Source organism: Condylura cristata, unplaced genomic scaffold, assembly GCF_000260355.1.
Source record: "Condylura cristata isolate star-nosed mole 26May11 unplaced genomic scaffold, ConCri1.0 scaffold00036, whole genome shotgun sequence".
In the NCBI taxonomy this organism is placed as follows: Eukaryota; Metazoa; Chordata; class Mammalia; order Eulipotyphla; family Talpidae; genus Condylura; species Condylura cristata.
The window spans coordinates 13,840,054-13,864,743 of record NW_004567137.1 but is presented as its reverse complement, the minus strand read 5'-3'; the positions used below and the strand labels follow the sequence as shown (position 1 = coordinate 13,864,743).

The following is a 24,690-nucleotide window of genomic DNA, read 5'->3' as shown; positions in this document are numbered from 1 at the left end:
CTGTGAAAAGTCACTTTGAATCACCAAAGAACTGACTTTCCCACAACTACTGTCCATTCCATTCCTGGATCTGTCTGGCTTGTATTTAAATGACCATTTTCCTCCTACTTTTATTATGGAGCTTAATTCCCCTTTAACATTCATACTTCCTTCTTCCCCTTTCCCCAGCCAAGGCTTAGGTTTCATGGGCACAGATATGGCTGTATAGAACTACTGCAGTTAAGAATCTGGACAGGACAAGCTCCATTTAACTGTTTCTTCTCTCCTGTGCATCGGGAGTTCTATCCCTAAAAATGTGACCTCAGGTTTTTGAGTGTTTGTGGCTTTTGCTCTGGCTGGCGTGAGAGTCCATCTTTAAAGTTTTCCCTCAGGGTTCCATTTGAATCCAATCTTTGAATCTCATGGGAGCTGTCACATGATAGAATGTGAAACCAGAAACACCAGGATTGGAAGCTCAGCTCAGCTGATAAGGGACCACTAGCCAGATTCTCTACCTCTCTGTGCCTCCGTTTCCCTGTCTATTAAATGGGAATTGTAACACCTGCCTGTCTGTGGGTTGTGTTAGAAATATACACAGTGCCTGTCACCTGTGATGTGGTCAGTAAACATTTGCTAAACTGATAAAATGGAAAGAAAGTAAAGGACTCTCTGGAAAACACCCAAACCATTGTCTCAAAGGACAGAGGAAAATCCTTGATTAAGGACTCAGAATTCTTTTCGGTCAACTTACAGGGGAAAAGTGTCAGCCCCTCCTTTGGTAAAAATGCTGGAGGTGGGGCTTAAACAGGAAGTGACACACCCTTCCAAGGCCACTTCAACCTTCGTTCCAAATCTGAAGAGGCCGTCCTGAAGGGAGGCTTGGATTCGGACAGCCTTCGTAAGTGAGAGGCCAGGAGGACTTGGCTTCCTCCTCCAACTCCTGGACAAGTACTCAGGTTTAGGGACAGCCTGACTTGACCAGAAGCAGAGAATCACTGACCAGGTAACCCCAGACTTCATTGTCAGCAGACAATGTGGGCCACGGGTGGTGCTCAGTCCTGCTTGTGCTAATGAGAAATCCAGTTCCGGAAAAAGGAGTTTACTGAAGAGTTCTTAGGATGGATGTGTCAGGATGCAAACGAAATCTATAGTTTTATTGGGGTTTCTAAGAAAGGGGAGAGCGTTACTTGGGTTTCTCTTTCATTTCTCCTTTGCTCCAGAAGGTTCTGGATAGTTCAGTTATGACTCTGCGATTCGCTGGAGCTTTGCACTTTCTGCATCTCCTCTGAGCACATGACAAGGTGTGAGAGGGTAGCCCAGCCTGCCACTGTCCCCTGGAGATGGTGACTCCTCCCCAGAGCAGGGACTGGCCTTGGACAGAGTCCTGGGTGGAGGCCAGAGTCCCGAGCGCCTTGTGAGAACCGGGGCACCAGGTGTCGTCCTGGCAGACTCCCAGCGTCACCCCCCGAGTATTCAGCGCAGGTAGGATGGGGTATATCCTACCAGAAATCTCCCCCTGTCTGACTTTCTTGCCCCTCTGTTCCACAGAGTCCTGGTCCTTCTGTTCAATGAATGCATCCCGAGGCTTTGTCTGAGGGAGTGGTCTTGGGATGGTCAGACATTCTCCTAAATCTCCACACATCCTACTCACAGATGACAAACAAGTTGCGGGGCGTTGGGGGGAGGGGCGGGGAATGGGGGGGCCGCGAGGAGCCCGGATGAGTGCATCGGGATGCTGGTGGAAGCTCAGGGCAACCAGACGGCGCATAATTTGCTCAGGAATGAGTGTCCCCATGAGTTATACGCGCACGTGGGCTGAGCAATGGCTTTTCCTGAGCCTGCCTGAGGGGTGCTGCAGAGTGAGCCTAACTCCTGCCAGGCCGCTGCAGCCTCGTCCCTACAGCTCCCTACAGCTCCTGCAGCAAACCACAAGCGCACACCGCACACCCCGCTGGTTTCATCCTCTGGCCGGACCCTCACCTGCGGCTGCAGGTGGACCTGAGTCTAAACATGCAAGTCCAGAGCTAGCAAAGTCCCGAAGGCGTGTCTAGTGATGGCGGGAGTTTAGGTGCTTCGGTGCTATTTCTGCTTCCCAGCAGAACCTCCTGGGGAGACCCCGAGGGCTGTGGCCACTTAGAAGCTTTGGGGGTAGGGAAGAGGAGCCCTCTGCCAGGAAGAGGCTGTGAAAGACGCTCTGTAACCTTGCCTTTGAGAATCCTGGTCGGTCAGGTTTGTTAGAGATAAGAAAGAGGGTGTAGACCTGGCCTGGGGAGAATAGGGGTGAGACCTTGAACTTGAATAGGCCTCACAACGTTTCCTGTAGCGTCCCACCCAGCCCCACCCAGGGCTTCTATTGTATAAACACAAGCATAAATTATTATGCTATGGTATTAAAGTGTCTTTAATTCCAGCAGTTGGGCTTTTCCTTTCCACAGAAAGGAATGCAATGGGTGATAAACTCACTGCTGCTTGAAAAGAATAACTAGCATGGCAGGGAAGAGCTACACTGGTTAACAGCATTTCAAATGTCTGAACCCTTTCTAGGTCCTGGTCAGGACCCCTCCTTGGCCACCTCGTGGGTGGCTGATGGGGTTTCCCTACCAGGGCCTGAGCAGGGCTGGGCTTTGCACTTTCCCTCACCCTTGGCCTTACCAAGGGTTGGGCCAAGGACTGGCTTCATTTCTAGCCCTTAACACAACAAAAAATTCCCCTTTCACAAAGGAGGGACTGTGTACTTTCACTCGACCTCAGCGGGTTCCCCCATTTTCTGATGCTGTTCCTGAATCAGGACTTAGCAAAGTTGTTTCTGCAAGCAGTCAACCTCTCCTCACTGCAGCAAACACCGGCCACGTGCATGCACGCCCATGCACCTGGACACACACGGGCACACACACAACACGTGCATGCAGCGTTAAAGCTCCACACTGTGTTAGTTGGGGTTTTCCCCAGCTTACAAGGATGCTCCTTCAGAAGCATAATAGCTTGAGGCAACTGCTCACCCTTCCAGCCAAGGACTTAGCTCCTGCCTCCAGCACCCAGACTCCCCTAACTTGGGATGAGGGACTGCAGATGGGGCACATTCCAGCTCTGGCCTGCTCAGCCCCTTACTCAGCTCTCCTTACTCATGATCTGACCGCATGTTTCACTCCGGCCTCCCTTTCTGGTTTATTCTTTTACGGATATCAGTCTTTCATGTTCAGCCTTTGTCCCACTGTCCTCAGGTCTCAATAGTTCTCAGCCACATCTTTCATCATTGGGTTCTCAACTGCATAAAATCAAAGGATGCCCACTTACATTTGAATTTCAGCTAAACAGGTGAGTTTTTTTTCCAGTTAAGCATGTCCCGTGTAGTACTCGGAATGTATTGATACTAAAAGATTATTTGATGTTGATCAGAAATTCAAATTTGGCTAACCATCCTATGTTTTATCTGGCAGCTCTATAATGATTTTGTGGCATTTCCCAAATATTTATGGACCACTTACCAGGTACCAGGCACTGTGCAAGGCGCTGGCAAAGCCCGCCACGTCCTGTTGCTCATATGTCCCAAGGCGGTTCCCCCCCCCAGCTGTTTGATAGTGGAGAGTTCCTGAGAAATTCAAAAAGGCGATTTACCATTCATTTATATGGAAAAGTTTCAAGCATTCTCAGACCCCCCAAAAGGACATACAAATCATACTAAGTAACGCAAATCCATACTAACTTATAGTACAGGAAGGATGGTAAGATGTGTGTGTCCCGGTAGAAGTTATTCCCCCAAGGCACTCAGGAACTGTCGCTTGGGGTGCAGTTGCCTTGAAAAGGCTGCTGGGAAGCAGGCAGGGAGTGCTGTGCTCACCTCCTGGCTTGTGTTGTGAAAAGGAAAGTCCTCTTGGGGTTTATTTTGGTTAACAAAAACGGTACTAATGTAAGTCTTTTCCTAAAAGCCAAGTGGTATAAAGTGAGCTTTCAAAAAGCTTTCCAAAGACCTCTACTAATTCTCTCCTTGCTCTTCAAATACACCCTAAATTCACCTATAATCTCCCCCTGTCCTGTGCTGTTTTAGCCCAAATCCCACCCTCCCAGATAAACCCTTTCCATCTTAAAGGGGGTCTTTACCCACCTTTTATTTGCATCTCTTACACCCCCTGTCTCCTCCTCTGTCCCCCTTCCCAGCTCACTCAGCCTGGAGTTAAACCTGTCAATAGGTTCCTGTCCCTCTCCCCATCCCTGTGACACTGAACCTTTAGAAAGCACCCACTTGTCCATCTCTAATGTCTCCCTGCCTCCCAGCATGCGTAGAATGGGAGCTGCATAGACTTGTCCTGAGAGACACCTGGCCTCTGACTGCGCGAGCAGGCTGCCCGCAGGCCAAGGATGCATGTGGACCTTGTCATTTCAGCCCCGCCATGGGCACCACCAGCAGGAGTGACCTGGAGGACATCCCCCTGGACGAGGATGACTCCACCAGCATCGAATTCAAGATCCTGGAATTCTACGTCCAACACTACGTCTTCAAAAGAAAGACTTCTGTCTTCTCGCCGAAGCTGCTGAGGACAAGAAGTCGGTCCCAGCAGCTGGGGCTGGGGAGCAGGTCACCCAGTGAGTCATGGACACAGGTATCAGGGCACTGCAGAAATTCCCCATCCACTGAGAAGTCTGTCAACCTTGCCAAGAAGAAGTCTTCTTGGAGAACATTGTTTGGAGTGATAGAGAGGGAGGAAGATTCCCAGAGTGTGCCCACCCTCCAGAGCGCTCCTACCTCCCAGTTTAAAGGCCCAGGAATCGAGAGTGAGGGGACCTCCTGCAGTCAGCCACGGTACAGTTCCCTTTTGAACGTGGAGCAGCGTGTGGTGGAGGAAGGTAAGTGTGCGTCTCCCTCAATCGAATCCCTATGCCCACAGGACTCAAGTCTTTCCCTCAGTTAGGGTCCCCACCCTAGCCCAGGCCCAGACTTATCTGAAAGTAACTGCCCAGCTTTTCTCAAAAATGACAGTGAAGGGGACAGAACTGGTTTTCTGGCTCCACTGTCTGTAAATGTTTGTTGCCCAAATTCCTGATCGCACCCCCCCCCTCCCAGGGATCAAAGACAAGCGACAGCTGAGGCTGCCACCCTTTGTAAAGCCACTTTCCCCTCCGAGCCTCGGCATTTCAGCAGTATATTGGGGTCTCCCACCCTCCCTGCCGCTTAAGGTAGAAAACAAGATAGGATCACAATGGACAAAAATACTTTGCAAAGTGTAAACTGTGCTACTAAAGCAAAAGAACTGAGAAGCATCTTAACATCTGCCCTGAGTGGGACACATGACATAGAATAAGACACTTTAGCGAAGGGCCTGATCAGAGAAAGGCACACACACCTCACCGGATGTCTTCGCCCAGGGCCTGGGCCCGGTGTGAGCAGGAACCCACCGCCCCTTGCTGGCAACAAGTCGACAATTAGTCAACAGGTGGCAGTAATGACTCAATTTTCAAACGGAAAATGCAGCCTCTGGTTTACTGGACAAGAAGGCGGCGCCAGGTTTAGATCCTTCAGGATGGTCAAGGAAACCTCCAGGCCCCAGGCAGGCACAGCCCATGCACTGCTTCTGCTGAGACAGCTGGGCTCCTGCAAACACCCGGCCTGCAGGCCCGGAGCAGGAGGCCCTGACTATCCCTGTTAGACTTTGCCTGGAGACTGGAAGCTTTTGTAAGCTTGCATCTGTCCTGCCTTCCTGGGCAAAGGACATTCTGTGGTTTGGTACCACCGATGTGATGTATTTTTTTTTTTTTTTTAATTTTAAAAGATAATCTTTGTGTGTTGGGGGGGAGACTATGTAACACAGAGGCATCAATTTAAATTTTAAAAGCATGTAGAGGATAATGTCGATGGCTGAATGCCACATGCACACGCAGTTGACAGAAAAGAGGTGACGAAGGTGCCCCTAAAAACAGTGGGCATGTTTCCCCTGCTACCTGAAAGTAACTTCCCAAACACACTAACCTGAGATGGTGGCAAGACAATCACCGTTCCTTGACATGGCCAATTTTTCAGCATTCTCAAACCCAAAATAGAACCTACAAATCATGGCGTTAGGCAGAAAACCCAAGACCACACTCACAGAGGCAGGAGCAGGATGTCCAGCCGGAGCCTCCCGCATCTCCTGGAGCCGCGATTCTCCAGAACTGCCGCAAAGCACCCCTGAGCTGTGCGCACCTTGCGGCTTTTGTCGTAAAAGGAAACAGTGTCTTGCAGTTTCCTCTGTCAGTGAAAAGGTGTGCTAATATCGTTCGTTTGCTAAAGCCAAGTGGTATTAACTTAAATTTTCAAAAGCAGGGGATACCTGGATCTCCTAAGGAGATTTCAATGTGAATGTTTTTAGGACAGTTTATAGTCCCTCCAGGCCTTTTCCTCTCGTTTATTAACTTACATGAGTGGTTCATTGTTTCCCATTGCCTGGCACCCACCAGAACGTCTCATTGTACTTCTGTTTGCCACATATAAATCAGAGCTGATCCGTTGGTTTTGTCAGGGTTCTTTTTTTTTTTTTTTTTTAAGATTTTATTTATTTATGCATACAGAACTTGGGTACAGGCCAGAGGTGCAAAGGGCACAGAGAAGATTCACCAGAGACAGAGTGGGGAGCAGAACAGGTTGACTGAGAAGTACACTGCTGAGGGGAGCAGCGGGCGGGTCAGGAGAGGTCTGCCACACCATGTGGTCACCTCCAGGGCAGGCGGAACCGAGCTCATGTGGAAATGGCTTTAGCTTCTTAGTGCTGTGCTTTAACCTGCTGTGCCACAAGGGGAGGCCCAATTGTCTGGGTACTTTTAAATGAAGATCACAATTTAGCCTGGCGCTGCCCTTCCCGACATTCAAACACCAAGCTAGGTGAGAACTAGGAAGTTATGTCCCAAGACCAAAATCAATGAATGAGAAGCTGTAGGATGTAGAAAACTGGTTGTTTTAGAAGCTGTGGTTCAGCAATTTAGGGAAGATTGTAGTTAAGATTAGGTTCATCAGCATATAGTAGAAAACTCACAAGGCTATCACTTCAACAGTGTAATGGTTAGTTTTCTTTCCCATAAAAGAAGGTCAGAATTTGGAGGGTCCAGGGCTGATTCAGCAGTTCACAGTCACCAGGGCATCCTCTTTGGCTATCCCTCGGCTAATGACTTCCAACCTCAAATTGATCTTATATCCCAAGGTGGCTGCAGGGATTCTAGCCATCGTAGCTGCATTCCAAGCAGGGAGGGAAAAAAAATAGAAGGCCAAAGCTCTCTTTGAGAGAGCTTTCTTGAAACTCTACCCACTTCCTTATATTTCATTGGCTACTTCTTGCAACAAGGGAGTAGTGGCCTCTGCCATTGAAAATCTCTCCCAAACTGCTTTTGAAAACAAATGTCTTAGGCCAGAGGTTGAAAGGCACCTCCCTAGCTCGTTTTTAGTGGCCCCACCATGACCCAACCCCCCAAATAGACTCCAAGAGATGACCAATATTTCTGTTTTGTAAACACCCTCATCCAGCTTTCCCTTGTCTATCAGATTAGACTCACTCTCACAAGAAGGGAAGCTTTCTTTTTTATATATTTTAAAATTAACGTATTTAAAATAGGAAACACATGAGATCTAGTTCATTGGGATCAGCATGTTTGCTGACATCTTCCCTGCATACGTGTCCTCTGCACTGCTCACTCATTACCAGCAGTCATCACTGCCCAGCATCTGCCCATCACTGCCCAGCAGGACCCGGAGTCCATGCTGTTGGTGGACAAGGGGGGAGGGGCGGCTAAGGGGGGCTGTCTGCCATAGGTGGGGTGGTGGTAAGGAGGCACTGCCTTCAGGGTCATCACCTGCAAGATGGATCCAGCATGACTCAGGGACAGCCGTGTGCCGGTCACCCTAGGCAGACGCACAGGTTAAACATGGAAGCCTGCCCTTGCTGTCTCCTGTGGACACAGGAGGAAGGAGCTCAGTGGCTTGGGGGCCCAGCCTCTTGCCATCACCTTGCAGGGGCCATGGGGGCCAGTGGTGAAGAGGCTGGTTGGCTATATGAAGGTGATTTTAAACTGGAAAGTGTATTTGGTTTGGTTGTTAAAATACAAGGAAAGACATTGTTCTCCCCTGAAATTACTGATTCTTCTCTACTGCACGCCTTATCTGGGTTTGAACTCTGTGGCTGGAAAGCGAGAGGCCCATTAATGGATGCCTTGTTTATATAAAAAGGGGTGAAGGACTGAGCTTTCACTTCCAGGACACTTCCAAGAGCACTCAGAGGGTGACACTCCCCCCTGGGGGTGAGTCCAGGAAGGAAGCATCAGAAGCCTCCACCGTAGGGTGTCCACACCTGTTTTCATTGTGGTATAACTCCTCTGGGGACCCAGGCCTGGCCTCTCATCCATCCTGATTGGTCACGTCCTAGGCACACCACCCTCCCAGACCAAACCTCACTCCAGTCTTTGTTTAAGTCAGTTGAGTCAAATAGTGTCACTCTTCAAATACCACGATACAACTGCTTCATGTGGCAGCCAAGACAGAGCTTGTAGAAGCCTCTAAAAGTTAAGAACTTAGTAACAATCGCTAATGGAAATTTTCCTCCCGGTGAACCACCAGGCAAAAGCCAGCTGTCCATTCCACCGGACCCCAGCCACCAGGGGCAATATGACAGTCGGGACCAACCCCATTTAAATGTCTCAAAGAACTCTATTCTATAATGATGTATAGAAATACAGGACATGACTTTCCCTGGATTACAGATTCTTTGGGGCTGTATATGCTTCCTTGTTCATTTTAATCAGACATCTCCCAGGAGACATGGGGGAGTGAAAACAGGTGACTCTACTTGCAGTGAACATCCACGTTTACTTGGTTAGCCCTTGAATAGCCCTGTTTCTTCAGGGATGAATCCCCAAAGTCTAGTCCCACCCCCAAGCACCCTCCTATGCACACAGGGACCAGCTCTCCAGACTACCTAGACTATCCAAAAAAGAGAAAAATTTTTAAAAAGCATAATGAGTGATCACTCAATCAGAAACCGAAATAAACCCTTCTATACCCTAACAAAAGGGATGTGGGGGCACCTTGATTTTGCAAGACTTAAAAAAGGACAGTTGTTTGGGGAAGACAACACTCTGCTGTAAATACCACCAGGCTTCCAGACACTGCCAGGGACCCCCTGCACACACGCTCTCCCTCCCCCACATTCTCCAGCCAGGGCTGGTCTTCCCGTAGCGTGCACACCACGGAGCGAGGCAACTTCTCCAGGGAGAGCCTCTCAGCACATCTTGTCTGGTTTCAGTTGTGGCCCCTGAAGTTGTTTCCATTGCCAACCGAGTTGCTGAAATTGTTTATTCCTGGCCACCGCCGGAAGAGTTCCACCTCCAAGGATCATCTGAACCCAAAAAGTCTTTTTCACTGCGGAGTCTCAACTTCCAATCGCAGGGGTCCCAGCCCAGACCAGCCGGTGTTAAGAAAGGTAAGCTCCCCCCTGAGTGTTTCTTGAGGTGGGGGGGGACTATGTTGACTGGCAGGGGTATCCGGTGCACTTGTGTATTCATTCAGCTCAGACCTTGCAACCCGGGGTTCCGCTGACCTAGACTCAGGTCCTGCCAGCAACGAGCAGATAGAGACACGGCGCTGTGGTTTGGGGGCGCAGCCCACGCCAGCGGGGCGGCTCCGGCAGACCGAAGCAAGTGCCAAGTTCGAGGCTAAGTCAGAAGAAAATCTCCTGCTGAAGGAGGGGAGGCCGTACAGAGTGTGCATTCAGCCCTGTCCAGGGAGAAACGCAGTGTTTGATTTCATCGCGTCAGCAAGGGCCAAGGACCAGTTTGCTTTTGGGAAGGCGAGGTCAGGCGGAGCATCAGCCCCAGGGCCCGAGGCCCTCACAGCAGCTCCGAGGAGAAGGCAGGGCTTTGTCAGGTCTGGCGCAGACCACGCACGAAGCAGAACTGAGTGACCTGTGTGGGCCAGTTGTGAGCAAAACCGCCACATAACTGAAACTGCAGATCTTCTTGGGCAAGTGGGGATTCTGGGCTCTTAAGGGTAGGGTTGAGAGGAGCAGGGGTGAGGGCAACACCCCATTCTCCTGGCTGGTGGTGTTCCCTGTCCGTGGAGGGTGTGGGCAGCGCAGCCAGAGTCCTCGGAAGGTCCTCGCTTGCCCTCCGGTCCCAGGCGTGTATGAGGACTCCAGCTTCAGGGTCTGTGTCTTAAGCTTACAAATGCTGTTTTCTCAGTCACTGACCCTCTCTGTTTGGATTCTGTTCAATGCAAAGACCGTTTCCTCATGTTTAGTTGTTAGCAAGGTCTGAGACCAGAAAAACCCCACCCTGCCTCCCCCTTCCAACACACACACCAATTACAGCATCTGTAACCGCTGCCACCTGAGCTCATTCATACCCCATCTTGTAAAGACCTGGTCGACATTTTAACAAGAGAAGACTCAAATTTGAAAAATAAGGTAAAAAGGAATCAAGTGTGGGAAGATGAGGTGGGTTTAGGATAGAGGCTAAAATGCCAGTCGGGGAGACTAGACCCTCTCCAGGAGGGGATTTATGGTGTCCATCTGGAAAAAGGGCCATAAAATCCCAGAGACCAGAGAGGAAATTCTCATAACTGTCTTTGGAGACAGGCTCAAGGGTGGTGGAACTAATGTCTTCAACAACATTCCCGTAAATATAGTAATGAATTTTGCAGTGAGGTGGGAAGGTGGGGGTTGGGGCTGAGTGAGGAAAGAAGAGGAGGGACTTGGCAGAGAGGGTCTCTGGAATGTTCTGTGCCTCCTCAGCGGAGGCAAAGGCAGATGTGATTTACTAAAAAATTACAAACTAAGCACACTTCCTCACTCCCTAGCCAGGCTACAAGTGTTGATACTGAAATAATTCAAGATATTTTTTCATAAAAGGAATAACTGGAATTTCCCCCTGGCAGATGCAGATGACCAAGTCATAACCAAAATCGTTGAGGTGTTGAAACATTCAGGGGATCAGTTGGAAAGAGAGGTATGGCACTCAAACAAATGTGATTTCTTTCTGTGCCCAGTCTCTGCTACTCAAGGAGGGACTTGTATTCCAGGTTGCAACCTCACTCCTTCTCAAAGTTCTGGTTTCCACTTAGTCCTAAATTTTATTTCCCTTGGAGTCAAAATTCTTCAAACTGGCAGCAACTCAAAAATGAATCACTTTGGAAAACATAAGTAAACCTTCTGGAGCCTTCTCGGAATTTTTGGAAATGAAGAAAGTTACTTTGTTATTGTAAGAAAAAGCACCAATAAATTACAATCTGCTGAATAGAATTATTAATCTTGTTCCCCATGTAACTGATCCTCAGTGAAGTTTAGATTCTTGCATTTGCCCTGCAGCCTGGATATCTGTGTCCACAGCTGCTCTGAGGCAAGTCCTTTCTGAAATCCCCCCCACCCGCCTTGAGTTGCTGGATTGTTCTGTGCTCAGTCTCTTAGCCATTCAGCCGGGGAAGCAGATTTGTGTTACCCGGAGAATTTTGGATTTCCTGCCAGTTAGAGATTGAGACCATCATTCCAATCAGGAGCGTCTGAGACTTGGGGAGCACACACCATCACCCAAGTCACCGGGGCTTCTGACCACCTCTTCCCTGTCTCTGTAACCCACAGTCTGTGTCCTCTTGAGCTCTAACCATCAGGCACAGTCTAGGGACCATTCCCTTGTTGGGCTTGGGTCCCTTCTGCAGGAGCACCTTGGGCTCAGCCCCCAGCCACCCTCCGAGGAGGCTGAAAGATATGGGACATGGTGCAGAATGGGAAACTGAGGAAACCAGGGATCTCGGTCCCACTAGAGCAGAGAGAGATGTGAGCTGAAGGCCTCGGCGGTCATAGGCGGGGTGCAGGGGCAGGAAGTGGAGCTTGAATGTGACGTTAGGGCCTCCCTGCCTCCCTCCAGAAGGAGCATCAAAGGAGTTACAGGCAGTCGGGTGAACTTTCTAGCTCCCAGGACTGACCATCCAGGCTCAGAGCTGCCTTGGAGAGGAACGATCTTCCTGTGGCAGCTTCTTCAAGCAGCTGCCCATAACCAGCCAACAGTTCAAAACCCAACCTGGGAGGGACCTGTTTGCTGTCCCAGAGGCCTCTTCACTAGCTTCGAGGTGCTGAGGCTCTCATGGTGACCTCTTATCCTGCCTCTACCCAATGACGGTAATAGGAAGTCAGGGAGGCCAGGGACGGGGGGGCGGGGAGGAGGGCGATGCTGGTGAGCCCTCAGGTTATGATGAGATAGCTTCCTCTTCACCCCCAAATTACAACTTTTAAAAACCTTGCTTTGCCTGATGCCAGGCAACAGCACCTCCTGATGACCTGGGCTACTATTTTATGTCGAAAACATGACTGCTATTCCTTCTGCTTCTCCAGTAGAGGGACACGCGGAAGGTCTGATTTGTGCTGCGTGAGATAGAAAAATGAAATGATGCCCCCCCCCCACCAACCCCCAGTAGTGGCCACAGAGCCTGCAAGGTCACTCACCCCCGTCACCCCCTAGTGCATGCACCCTGCACCCCCTGAGACTCTCAGAGCCAGGTACAATAGAACTGAGGCACCCAGAAGGGGTGGGGGGGAGCACAATGGATGTGGTGGAGGACTGGGGTGCTCTGGTGGGGTGCGCGCTACAGTGACCACACCTGAAAGGAGGTGCTGTGTCAGCAACATCATGTGATAAGGAAACAGCCAGGGGCTGCTCAAGCTAGAGCTTAGACTTTTTATTATAAACAGAGAAGTTTGGGTCAAACTGAATACTGGATTTAGGGCTTTAGGGAGGATGAATGGCTGATATACTCTCCACCCCACCCAAGGCTCCAGTCTTATTAACAAGGCGCCCCACTGATCAGTCCCTGGGACACAAGGCAAATCCATCAAGCTTGCCCAGCCCCAGGCTCCCGGCTTTCCTGTCACACCTCAGGATGTGGACCTGTTGCTCCAGTGTCATCTAGTGTTCTGTCCTTGTCTAACTTGAAGGGAGCCTTGTACACCCACAGCGAGGATCTTATATTTCTAAAATCCTAACAACAATGTCAACCAGTACTTCTATAGCCAATTTTTTAAATGAAAAATCAACATCATGACATTTGACCTAATATTCAAGTGGACAAGTTCTCAGGTATACTCGTGCTTTTTTCTCTCTTCTTGAGAGCTAGCGAGATGGACGAACCCTCTTCTCCCACCACCTTTATATCCCTTTGCCCCCCCACCCCCCTTAACCTGTGAGCTCCAGTTTCATCCATCCACATCACCAGCCCAGCGCTAAGTGCTCAGAGAAACTCAGTTGAACATCAATGAACATTTTTTTTTTAAGATTTATCTATTTATGCATACAGAACTGGGGTACAGGCCAGAGGCACAGGGGCAGTGAGAGGATTCAGCACAGACAGAGTGGGGGAGCAGAACAGGCCGACTGATGAAGTACAGTGCTGAGAGGATCAATGGTCTGGCGGGTCAGGAGAGGTCTGCTGCTCCATGGGGGTCACCTCCGGGGCAGGCGGGGATGGAACTCATGTTCAAGTGGCTCTAGCTTCTTAGTGCTGTGCTTTAACCTGCTGCGCCACCAGGGAGGACCTGAGGTGTTCTGTTTTAATGCTGATGTGACTGGGTATTGGCCTGCCTGGGCCAAGCTGATCCTAACACTTATTCTCTTGCACACAGTTGAGGAGAGACAAGAGCTTGATGAGCAGCTTCCAGGACGGGCTGTCCTACTCTGTTTTCAAGACCATCACGGACCAGTTCCTCCAGGGTGTGGACACCAGGGGAGAGTCCGAGGTCAAAGCTCAGAGCTTTAAGGCTGCTCTTGCAATAGATGTCATGGCCAAACTCACGGCCATCGACAACCACCCCATGAACAGGGTGCTGGGCTTTGGAACCAAGTACCTGAAAGAGAACTTCTCGCCCTGGGTCCAGCAGCATGGTGGATGGGTAAGTGCATCCTGTCAAAGAAGGAATGGTCTGAACTCAGGGCAGATAGAATGGAAAGCTTTTCCTTTAAGTGAAGGGAACACAGTGGTAAAGCAGTTCTCATGGGCTTAGGACACTTGAGTGGCAAGTGATTTATCCCATTAATGGGAACATATTTTTAGTGATTATCTTCATCATCAATAAATATTTACTGAGCTCCTAGGGGGAAAGAAGGACTGATCTGATGTAACAGGAAATGAAGAGATGCTCAGATAGGAAATGTTTAGAGATGGAATTTCTGTTTTCACCAATTTCAGGCAACAGAAGCCTGGCAATGAGACGGGGAGACAGACGGTCCCTTGTCCTCACAGATGCTGACAGGGGGTTGGGAGACTCCCCAGGATGAGCTACAAGGTTCCCAACATTTCTCATTGCTGCCTTGACCCAGCCACTTTGACAGGGACATGTGGATACAAACTAAAAACACACAGTTCCATTTCTATCTTTTTTCATTCCCTGGCATCAGGCAAAACAGACCTCAGCCGCTCCCCACCCTTCATCCCCATTCCTTAAGAGTTCCTTAAAATGGCCATGTTCAAATGACTTCCTGAGGTCAAGCTGGTCAAGATGCTTCACCCAGAGCCTTAACCTCAGCAGGCCCAGGCGTCCCTGTCTGTTCCAGCCCTCCTAAAGAGGACCGGCCTTGGTTCTGCATGACCTCAGCCCTCTTACCCTGAGAATGGCCAAAGGGCCAGCAGCAGGTTTGAGTCTGCTCCAGGCATGGCCAGCATGGCCCAGGTCCAGCCTCTGGGCTCAAGAAGGAAAGGAAAGCCGATCAAGGGGCTGACAGTGCTCACCCACTTCCTACTTCCCACATTTGCAGCAGATAGGATAGCTCTTAGGGGCAGAGCTGGGCTGCCAAGGCTCTTGAATCTACATTCAAGATACCTTAACACACACAAAGAGGAGAGACTCCATAACACCATTCCAGCTTGAACTCTTCCTCCGCCCAAGACCCCCTTCCATCCCTCCTCTGGCCCAGAAGCTTTCCTGTCCCCTCCAGCACCAGTCCTCACCAGCCCCTGGTCTCCTACAACTCTCCCCATTTGTACTATGTTTATATACAACAACTCACCATCATTGTTGGTCCTGCTTACATATTTTTCCCAGAGAGGTTATAGCTCTCAGTTGGTTCACAAGTTAATCTAATTAAGGTGGCTGAAAAGCCAAATTTCCATTAAAAAAAAAAAAGTGCTCCTACACAAAAGCACAAAGAACAAAAGAAAAAATAAACTAGACTTCATCAGAATTAAAAAAATTTATGCTTCAAAGACAGCATCAAGACAGCCTACAGGAGGGGAAAAATATTTGCAAGTCATATATCTAATAAAAGACTTGTACTTAGGATAGGTAATGAATTCTTACAACTAACAATAGATAAAAACCTAATTTATAAAAAGGGGCAATAGATTGGAATACACATTTCTCCAAAGAAAATACATAAATGGCCTGTGAGCAACAGAAACGATGCCCACTTGATCCCTTCATTTTAACTTAGGGAACTGTAAGTCAGAACTACAGTAAGGTACCTACTAGCATGGTTAAACTTGAAAGATGAGTGTTGGTCAGGATGAACCCTCCTACATTGATAGTTAAAATGGTTCTGCCCCTTTGGAAAATAATTTGGTAGTTCCCCCAATGTCAAACATAAAGAGTGAGCAGTTCCACTGTTGGATAAATAGCCAAGAAAGTTGAAAAGATGTTCACATGAGAACATGAACATGGATGTTTATTGCAGCATCGACTAGTTGTAACTAGCATCAACCCTAATATTCATCCATAATGAATTAGTGCATATACAAAAAGTAGTATATACAGGCAGTGGAATATTATTCAACCAGGAAAAGGAATGACTTTCTGATAGATGGGTGAACCTTGAAAGCACACTAAATGAGAGAAATCAAAGCACGATACATTCTGATTGCATTCATATGAATTGTCCAAGACAGACAAATTCAGATACAGATTAGTGGCTTTCAAGGGTTCTGGAGAAAGGGAATGGGGGGGGGGTGTGTGTGTGACTGTATTTTATTGTTGATGAAAATCTTTTGAAATCAGAGGTGATGATTGCACAATTCTGTGGGTACATAAAACACCATTGAACTAAGTGCTTTGAGTAATTCAGTGATGGTTATGAAAAATAATGTTTCCCATTCTATTAAGAACAAAAAGAGGAAAGACAAAGAATATTTTAATTTTTTTTATTTGGTTGGTGCTAGAGAGAAAAATTATTCCAGTTAAATAGATTAATTTCTTTGGTACCAATTATAAAGGAAATTTTCAAAGTATTTTTGGCACTGATTTTTTTTTTAACCATCTCAAGTTTCAATTCAAAACATTTTAGTTTATTTTTGCAGGTCATTATAAACCCAAATCAAAACTCTTGGCCACAGTTAGGTTTAATCTGGAGCACAGAGCTGGAAATTGGGTGAAGGAGGTGAATGAAAGGGCAAAGTTTTCCAAACTGACAGTTTCAACAAATAAAGAAGGATGTTGATGAAAGAACATTTGAGTAGGTAGACAGGAGCTACGGAAGCGTGAAGGAGGCATGCAATGAGACCTGAAACAGCCCCCCGAAACAGGACAGAGAGGAGCTGGGTGGCAGCCTCCAGGCACAGCCCCTGGCGTAAGAGTCTCGGTGGCTCTGTGGGAGTCATTTCAGAGCTGTTGGAAGGGAAGCTGTTCCTACACACAAGCTTTCCAGTGGCTCAGGTTTCCTATGTTAGTGTTCTGTGTCTCACGGGATGCATCTAATCCTCCCAACGAAACCAACATCTGAGGACAGGCTTTGGTGTTAGGCCTTCCCACAGTTCCCATTCCTTCTATATACACCACTCGGCCAATGGTTACAGAATAATCAATTGTGCCTCCCCTGGCGGTGCAGGGGTTACCAACACAGTGGTACCAAGACGTCGCCAGCCACTACAGCCTGAGTTAGATCCCCGGGTCAGGGAGCAGCAGATGACTTCTGTCTTCATCTGCTGCTCCCCTCAGCAGTGTATTTCAGTTAGATACACTTGTTCTGCTCTCCACGGTCTGTGATGAATCCTCTTACCTCTGGCCTACACCTCAACTCTTACAAGCATAAATTATCTTAAAAAAAAAAAAAAAGCTTTACAAAATAATTGAATGACTAGCAGCTATCTACAATGACTGATAACCAAGCTGCCACATTCACTTAGTGTTTGGCTCTTTTTCCTCAACGTGGTGCACTCTTCACATTTACCCTGCATCCCTCCCTCCACTGTCCAGCAGAAACAAGTCTTGTAACCTGCAGCCATAAGCCTTCCAGGGTGCACTCTTGAGCTTTTTTAAAGATTTATTTATTTATGCTTCAGGCCGGAGGTGGAGGAGGTAAGAGGATTCACCAGAGGCACCAGTAGGGAACAGAACAGTAGGGAGCAGAACAGACAGAGCTACTCAAATACACTGCTGAGGGGAAGCAGCGGGTGAAACCGGAGAGGTCTGCTGCACCACGTGGGTCACGTCCCTGGCTGGGGATAGAATTCATGCTGCAGTGGCTGCGGACAGCTTCACAGTGCTGTGCTTTAACCCGTTGTGCCACCAGGGAGGGCCCTTGACCTTTAAAAACAGCATGAAAGCCCTTTCCCAGAGAGCCTGGGTGGGCAACCTAGGTCCTTTCAGATGTCCCCTTACTGGCACAAGACTGGTAGTTACCCTTCCAAACCCTCCCACCACCCCAAAACCACAGAGTCCCCAAGCTGCGGTCACTCCTGGGGTGAGAAACCAGGGTCACACACGTGTTTTCACTTCCACAGCGAATCACACTTGGAATTTTAAGAATCCATTTCTTTCTCCTCCCCTAGGGAAAGGTACTTGGAACATCACATGAAGTGGACTGAAACACCAGGAGGTGCGAAGACTGGAATGCCCTTTGTCCAGCTCCAGCCCTGCGCATGTGGGCTTCAGCACAGGCCATGGGAGAAAATGAACACATACAAGGCAACTGAGCACTTGGGAGTTTTTGAAGCCATCGTTCCTGTGAATCTGGAGCCCTCAGAGAGGCATGCTGAGGCCTCAGGAGAGGCATGCTGGCCTCCACTCGTGAATGAAGCAGCATTCCTCCTGACCCCTGGCGCCCGGTTCCCAGGTCCTCTTTTGCATGTGCGCAGACAGACAAGTGGTTTAATTTTCCTTTCATGTTCAGGACAGAAACCTTCAGCATCTCTCTTTTGGTCGCCATGTTAGGGCAAGTGTTAGCTACTTGCTTACCTCCTGAGGGGAGGTGATAAATAGTACATGTGCTTATATTCCTTGGTTTCTCGTTTATTGTTCAAATACACTTGGGATGGCCCGAGGTGACGTTGCTGCAAGCCTACCTTTAGGGAGCTGTCAGGACTGAACATGTGAAGTACACATAGAAATTACAAATATGAACTCAAACTTCCAGAAAAGTAATCTGACTGAGATGAAAAACAGTGGAATAAGTTAACAGCAACTAGGTATGACAGGATAGACCAAGGTAACAATAAGACATAGTAGCAGAGCCAAAATAAAACAAAAATAAGATGAACAAGAGATCAACAGTAAATTCTGGGATGACATCTGTTCTAAAAAGATTTGAGTCTTTCTAAATTTGATGAAAATGAAACCCACAGAACCAAGAAACTCAATGACTCTCAAACATAGAAAATGGTATTTAAGGCACATCGTAAATTGCTTAAAATCATTGATGAAGAATCTTACAAGCAGTCAGAGAAAAAGACACATTACATACAGAGAAATTAAAATGACAGCAAATTTTTTTGGGGGGAAATAGTACAAGACAAAAAAGTAGAATACCAAAAGTGTATTTAAAGTACTGGAAGAAAAAAAAATCTGTCAACACAGATTTCTATGTACAACAAAGAGATCTTTTAAAAGGTGAAACTTTTTGAGTTGTACAAAAGCTCAACAAATTCCTCACTAGGATAAATAATAAAATCTTAAAGGAGGCCCTTTAAGCAAAAGGAAATTTTATCAAATAGATCTCTAGCTGCAGAAAAAAAAAACTGAAAATGGCTGTTAAATATCAGACATTTTTACTTAAGTTTCTTGAAAAGGACCACATAAAGGAAAAATAACAATGTACTGTGGAGATTATAACATATAGAATAAAATGTATGACAATAGCAGTATACAAGCTAGGGAGAAGTGGAAGTATAATTGGAAGAAGGTTCGATAGTATATGTGATGTGTATAATTACACTTTGAAACACTTTGAAAGTAGACTAAAATGTGTAATATAAATCTAAAAAACCACCAGAACAATTCACTCAGAAAGTAAAGATGGTAACCACGAGTGAATCATAAAAATCTCAATCCAAAAATAAAGCAAGAGAGAAAGGGCAGAAAAGACAAAGGGGCTGGTGTATTCAGTAGAACCTGTATCAGTAACCACAATAAATGAAAATGGTCAAACATCCCAATTAGAAGAAAAAGATTACTGGATTAGATTGTTTTTAGAACTAGACCTAGTTATATACAGCCTAAAAACAATCCATTTTAAACATAAAAGAGAAGGCCCTTTCTGGAAGCTAGAGGGGTTAAGTCTCAGGATAACGACACTATCAGCTATCACCAACCACTGCAGCGTGCGTTCAATCCCCAGCCAGGCTGCTGACCCACATGGCACAGCAGACCTCTCCTGCCTTGCCCGCTCCCCTCAGCAGTATATTTCAGATCTGCCTGTTCTGCTCCCCACTCTGTCTCTGGGGAATCCTCTCACCCACCTGGCCCCTGCACACCTCTGACCTACACCCCAGCTTTTATATGCATACATAAATTTTTAATATAAAGCACAATTATGTAAAAAAAAAAAGATGAGAAAAGATGTACAATAACACTAATGAAGAGTGGCTATATTAATATCAAAGATTTCAGAAGAATATTAAGAATAACAAAGGGTTCAATTCATCAAGAGAACATCATTCCAATGTTTATGTATTTTCCAGTCTGTGGTTCTTTCCTGCCACCCAACAGTTTCATCCTTCCACTCGGCACCAGAAAAAGCAATGTTTATGACCAAGTCAAGAGATGCTCAGAGACCACACGTCAATACTCCTTCCAAAGTTTACTGAGAACAGGAGCAGTGCTTAACTTTGCCCTGTCTATCCAGAATTTAAGCTATAGCCCATCTGGAACCTCTCTCTTGAGGTAGTAATGTATTCAAACCAAAAAGTAGTAAAATGCAAAACAATGAAGGTGAGTTTTGTGCCTGAAACAAGTCCATCATAGCAAAGTATAAGTTCCTGTTTTACTCTTGTTGAAAAGAAACAACACTTTTTATTTTTCCACGTTTTATTATAAAAATCAACATTTCATTTGTTACAGCTCAGCTTATTGTAATAATCAAAATGGGGTTTATACAAGGTGTTTTTATACAGTTTACAATTAAAGCACTTATTTTACAAAAAGGGGAAAGTGAATAGTGGACAGGGGCTGGCCAAATGTTGGCCATTAAAATATAAATACATCCTTGCAAAGCACCATCGTACCAAAGTCCAAGAACAAGAAACACCAGCTGACTTTAAGACAATGACAAAGTTTAAAGCTTGAGAAAAAAAAAAATAAACACAAAGAATAAACATCTGAAAGCAGCACCAGATCCTTCACTTGCAAATAAGGTCAGTCCAGCTTAAGCTCCTTGGCAAGCTCTTTACTCTGAATTTTCCTTACTAACCCTCTGGGATAGATACGTGTAGCATTAGTTGTAACCCAACTCTCTTTGTAAAATTCATGTTTTGGCATATATGCACATACATACATATATACACATACAGATATGTCCTGTCCTGTTCATATGTAATTTAAATAACAAAAATGGGCAGTTAAGCAAAAGCACACAATCTTAATTCTTTGGCATTAACTTGGGACACACACTAAATAATGGTGGTGTTTGAGGGGACACTTTGCCCCAACAGTGGGAAGTCTAAAAGCTAGTTTTTGTTAGGTTTATAATCCGTTTCTGAATACAAGAAAGCACTTAGTTTATAATTCTCTTTGTAAAAAAGTCATAAGGATTGTTTTCAAAATAAACAAGAATAGTTTGATTGCCTGAAGAAAAAGAACTAGAGTGCCATGTTTACAAGGGAGTTGAAGGTAGTCAGTCTAGTAACCTAGGTTAAACTGCCCCTCTCCACTCCAGTCTAGATGAAGACAGTCAAATGAATATCCCGAGGACATTGATTCACAATGCTCACAATTTAAAACCATTTCAGATTATACATATAAGAGTTTGTGTTTGATGTCTCAATCCTCTAAAACTCGGAGAACCTTAAAAGTTAAATTTTGAGATTATGAAATGATGCTGCCCCGGAAATCAGAACACACACATGTGCTACCAGTACTTTGTAAATTCATCTGTTAATTCTCGTGGCTCATTTTAGAGTTGAAATAAGGAAAGAAATTTCTTGAGCTTAATAATTCTCAGAACGTATTTCAGACTCTTTGATTATGAACGTCTTTTGGCTCATTTCATACTACATATAGTGTAGTCTCATTTGTGATGCCCAAACATTTGTTGATCAGCTGATATTCACAATCACATACTCACATCCCTACTCCATACTGTATGTGCCTCTCCACACAGGGAAACACAGCATTTGTTCAAGTCACAACACATTTGGAGTATGAAAAGTCCACGATTTTTGTTTCTGAATCCTGTTAGGTATGTAATAGCAAACATACATAGCTCTTGTGGTATGCCACTCAATGACACAGCAAACTTTCCCTTGTTATTTAAAAATAGACAACTTTTTAAAAACACATTTCTCAGAATCCAACCTAGGCACAGGAGACAGTGAAGAGCAGTAGCACCTCTAGTTCAGAGAAGCCAACTTAAGACAAGCCCCTCTGGCACCAGAAGAAAATAGTCCCAGGTAGCATAAGCAACACAGTCCCTTAACAGAGAGGTAAGCCAGGCACCAACTTTACTCAAACTCTTCTTCATTGATGGGACTTTGCAGCAAAACAGAGACTCCACCACCCCCCAAATTAACTGCTACTTAATGCAGATGTTGGCTCTTTTTTAATCTTAATATTGAATGAGCTGGTCTTAGACTAATGACTTCATTATAAAGATGAGTACTCATGAACTGAACTGCTCAAAGCCTCCTGAATTATTGGTCTACACTAGGTGAAAATGTACTATTCAATTTTTATCTGAAGTATATATCATTCCTTTAGAACAGCTGTCAAATTGTTACAGGGCCAGCTATTTCCTGTTGACAGATCACAAAGTATTTTTCCATTAAAATAACTATAATTTTCTGTTAAACAGTTGAACTACTATAGAAGGCAAGCAAACATCAAAGGCACAATAACATTTCATGGAAGAAAAGGTTAATATTGAGAAAGTTCTATCCCTTAACTAGGTTTTTGTTTTAGTTTTTAGATTTTTCCAGTGCATATGCCGTTCTCTGGTTCAAGAAGCAAAACTCTTTGGGCCACTGTTCAGAAGACCAGGGCTCTGCAGGAGCCCAATCCAAAGTCATGACAGTTTAGTCGTAAGACATTATTTCAACAGAATAGCTTGCTATAGTGCACAGGCAAGTTTGCCATGGTAAACTTCATTTCTCAGATCACTTTAATCATATCAGTTAAGTGGACATGCTTCAAGACACAGGTTCAAATGAAATACTTTTGTATCAAAGGAGCCTAATGACATTTTATTCACTTTTCTCCCGTGGGTAATGAATCTAGCAATATGGCAAATTTAAACGTCTCCGACCCCCAGTTTAAGTTCTGAAATATTATTTTTAATTTTTCCAAATAAAGGTCTTTGCTTAATAATCACGATAGTTTACTTAAGCTTAACTGTCCTTGTAACCTAAGGGTCAATAAATTTTGACAATTCTGTCATTTAAATGTATGCCCCCAAAACAGGAATCCATCTCAACTACCCCCCCAAAAGGATTCTGAGTTTAAGCTGAACTGCCTTCAAATAATTTCAAACAAATTGGCACACAAATTAGTATCTTGCAAGAAGAGGCCACTGCTATCGCAGTACAAGCACTGGACAGATAGCACAGGCGATAATCTTCTGAGTTCTTTATAGTGCACATCAGATACAGCCCACCAGAGAAAGATGCACATCAAAAATGTAAACATAGAGTTCTCAGATTCTAGCTGATACCCAGTTATTGCTGAGCTTTCCATCTTCATTTAGCATCAAGGGCTCCCATGCATCCCAGAACACAACTTCCCACGTTCATTTATGTGAAGACTGTGAGCACTTTGCTCAGTCAACAGAAAGTGTTAATGCTCCTCTGACTGAAATGCAAGACACCAATGGGTCACCACGGATTTATATGCAAAATCAGGTGCACCTGACTCATAGCAGGTGTCCCCACAATCTAAAACCCCATTTTCTTCTCTCTGAAAAGTTTAAGTATTTAATTGCTAAAAGCAGTTACTTCACCTCTGCCAAAAGTCTAAGTCCTTTCTTCTGTTGTTTTCTCTTGGGCCCTGAAATCCAGAGGCCTCAGCAACACAGAGTACAAAAGAAACAAAATACACACACACAGACATTCAACAACTAACTGATCAATATCTGTTAGGATAAAAATACATTAGCTTAAAAACACATTCAATTTTAGCAGAGAAGTGCTGGAAACGTGTAAAAAGCAGGAGATACATTTCTGGCGAGGGGGCAGAGATGAGCCGGAATCACTGAGCGGCCTCCCTGAGGGTGGAAGACGGAGCAGCCAGAGCACGCGTCAGGCCACCCAAGTTCCACAGCCGAGAAGTTAACAGTTTGCCTTCACGTTCAATCTCTATTGTTAAATTTGTTTAAATTCTCTACCCTTTAGTGGGAGTCAGAGAGAACACACATAAAAATATACGAGGCTATTATAAAGAAAATCTGTGGAAATCTGAAAACTAACATTCACAGTGGGCAACAGCAAGATATTAAACTCAGGTCACACATTGGAAGAGGTATGTATGTAGACATCATTTGGAGAAAAATTTGGCCAAAGAACATAAAAATGTCAAAAATAGTTAATAAAGGAAAAACCTAATGGTAACAATAAAATCTCTTTTTAAATAGGTTGCCTCTAAGAAGAACATATTTAAGTTTTACTAGGCGAAAAATATATAAAAATGATTCATACTGTGATATATGCTGAAAGTACTGCAAGGATATGATTCATTTACACAAAAAACAGTTAAATTTGTAATTCTTAAACATCTATATGTGTTGTAAAAAGACATTTTAATGAGCATTAACAATCTTGGCAGTAAAGAGGAGCAGTAACATGGCTAACCTCTGCCCATCTGCAAAACAGCAGTAATGGCGCTAGTAGGAAAACTAAAATGAAACCTTAATTTAGGAAATTTCATTTAATCAATCCTCAGAAGAGAAACTTCGAATAAGTCGTATCTTTTGAAAATGTCCTACAAAGCTGCCGGGGAAGGAAGCAAGGTAGAAACACTTAAAGAGAACAACCCACTTCTGACAGAGGTTTGGGCTCTACGGCAGGGAGAAGACTCGCACACACTGACGGCGACAGCATCTTACCAGACTGCCGACCTCGCCTACCACAGCAACACAGGATGGGTTTTTATAAACCTCTATCTCCTCACTAAAATCATTAGATTCCTAGAGAAAACAAAGCCCTTTGAAATTTATCATTATTTCTTTTTCTTCTCTCATGATTTCTTAGACGTAATTGCCCTCAAGTGTTAATTAATGTGAGGGTTATTTAGCTACTTCCATGTATATATGGTTTGCTGCTCTGAGATGGACACTTTTTCTTCTTCTACTACTTTGTTGTTTCTTGGG

The 24,690-nt window shown here is 45.6% G+C and overlaps 1 protein-coding gene and 1 pseudogene across 1 annotated transcript; one reads left to right on the top strand and one right to left on the bottom strand.

Moving 5' to 3' along the window:
• The window catches only part of LOC101632082, a 5,374-nt pseudogene extending 3,600 nt beyond the window's left edge, over positions 1–1,774 (bottom strand).
• Positions 1,775–4,367: 2,593 nt separating this feature from the next.
• BCL2L14 (BCL2-like 14 (apoptosis facilitator)) lies at positions 4,368–17,767 on the top strand. Its single transcript, XM_004693273.1, has 5 exons — positions 4,368–4,821; positions 9,237–9,413; positions 10,865–10,935; positions 13,599–13,865; positions 17,732–17,767. Exons 1-5 carry the CDS (start codon positions 4,368–4,370, stop codon positions 17,765–17,767), a joined length of 1,005 nt encoding a protein of 334 aa, XP_004693330.1.
• The last annotated feature ends 6,923 nt before the right edge of the window (positions 17,768–24,690 follow it).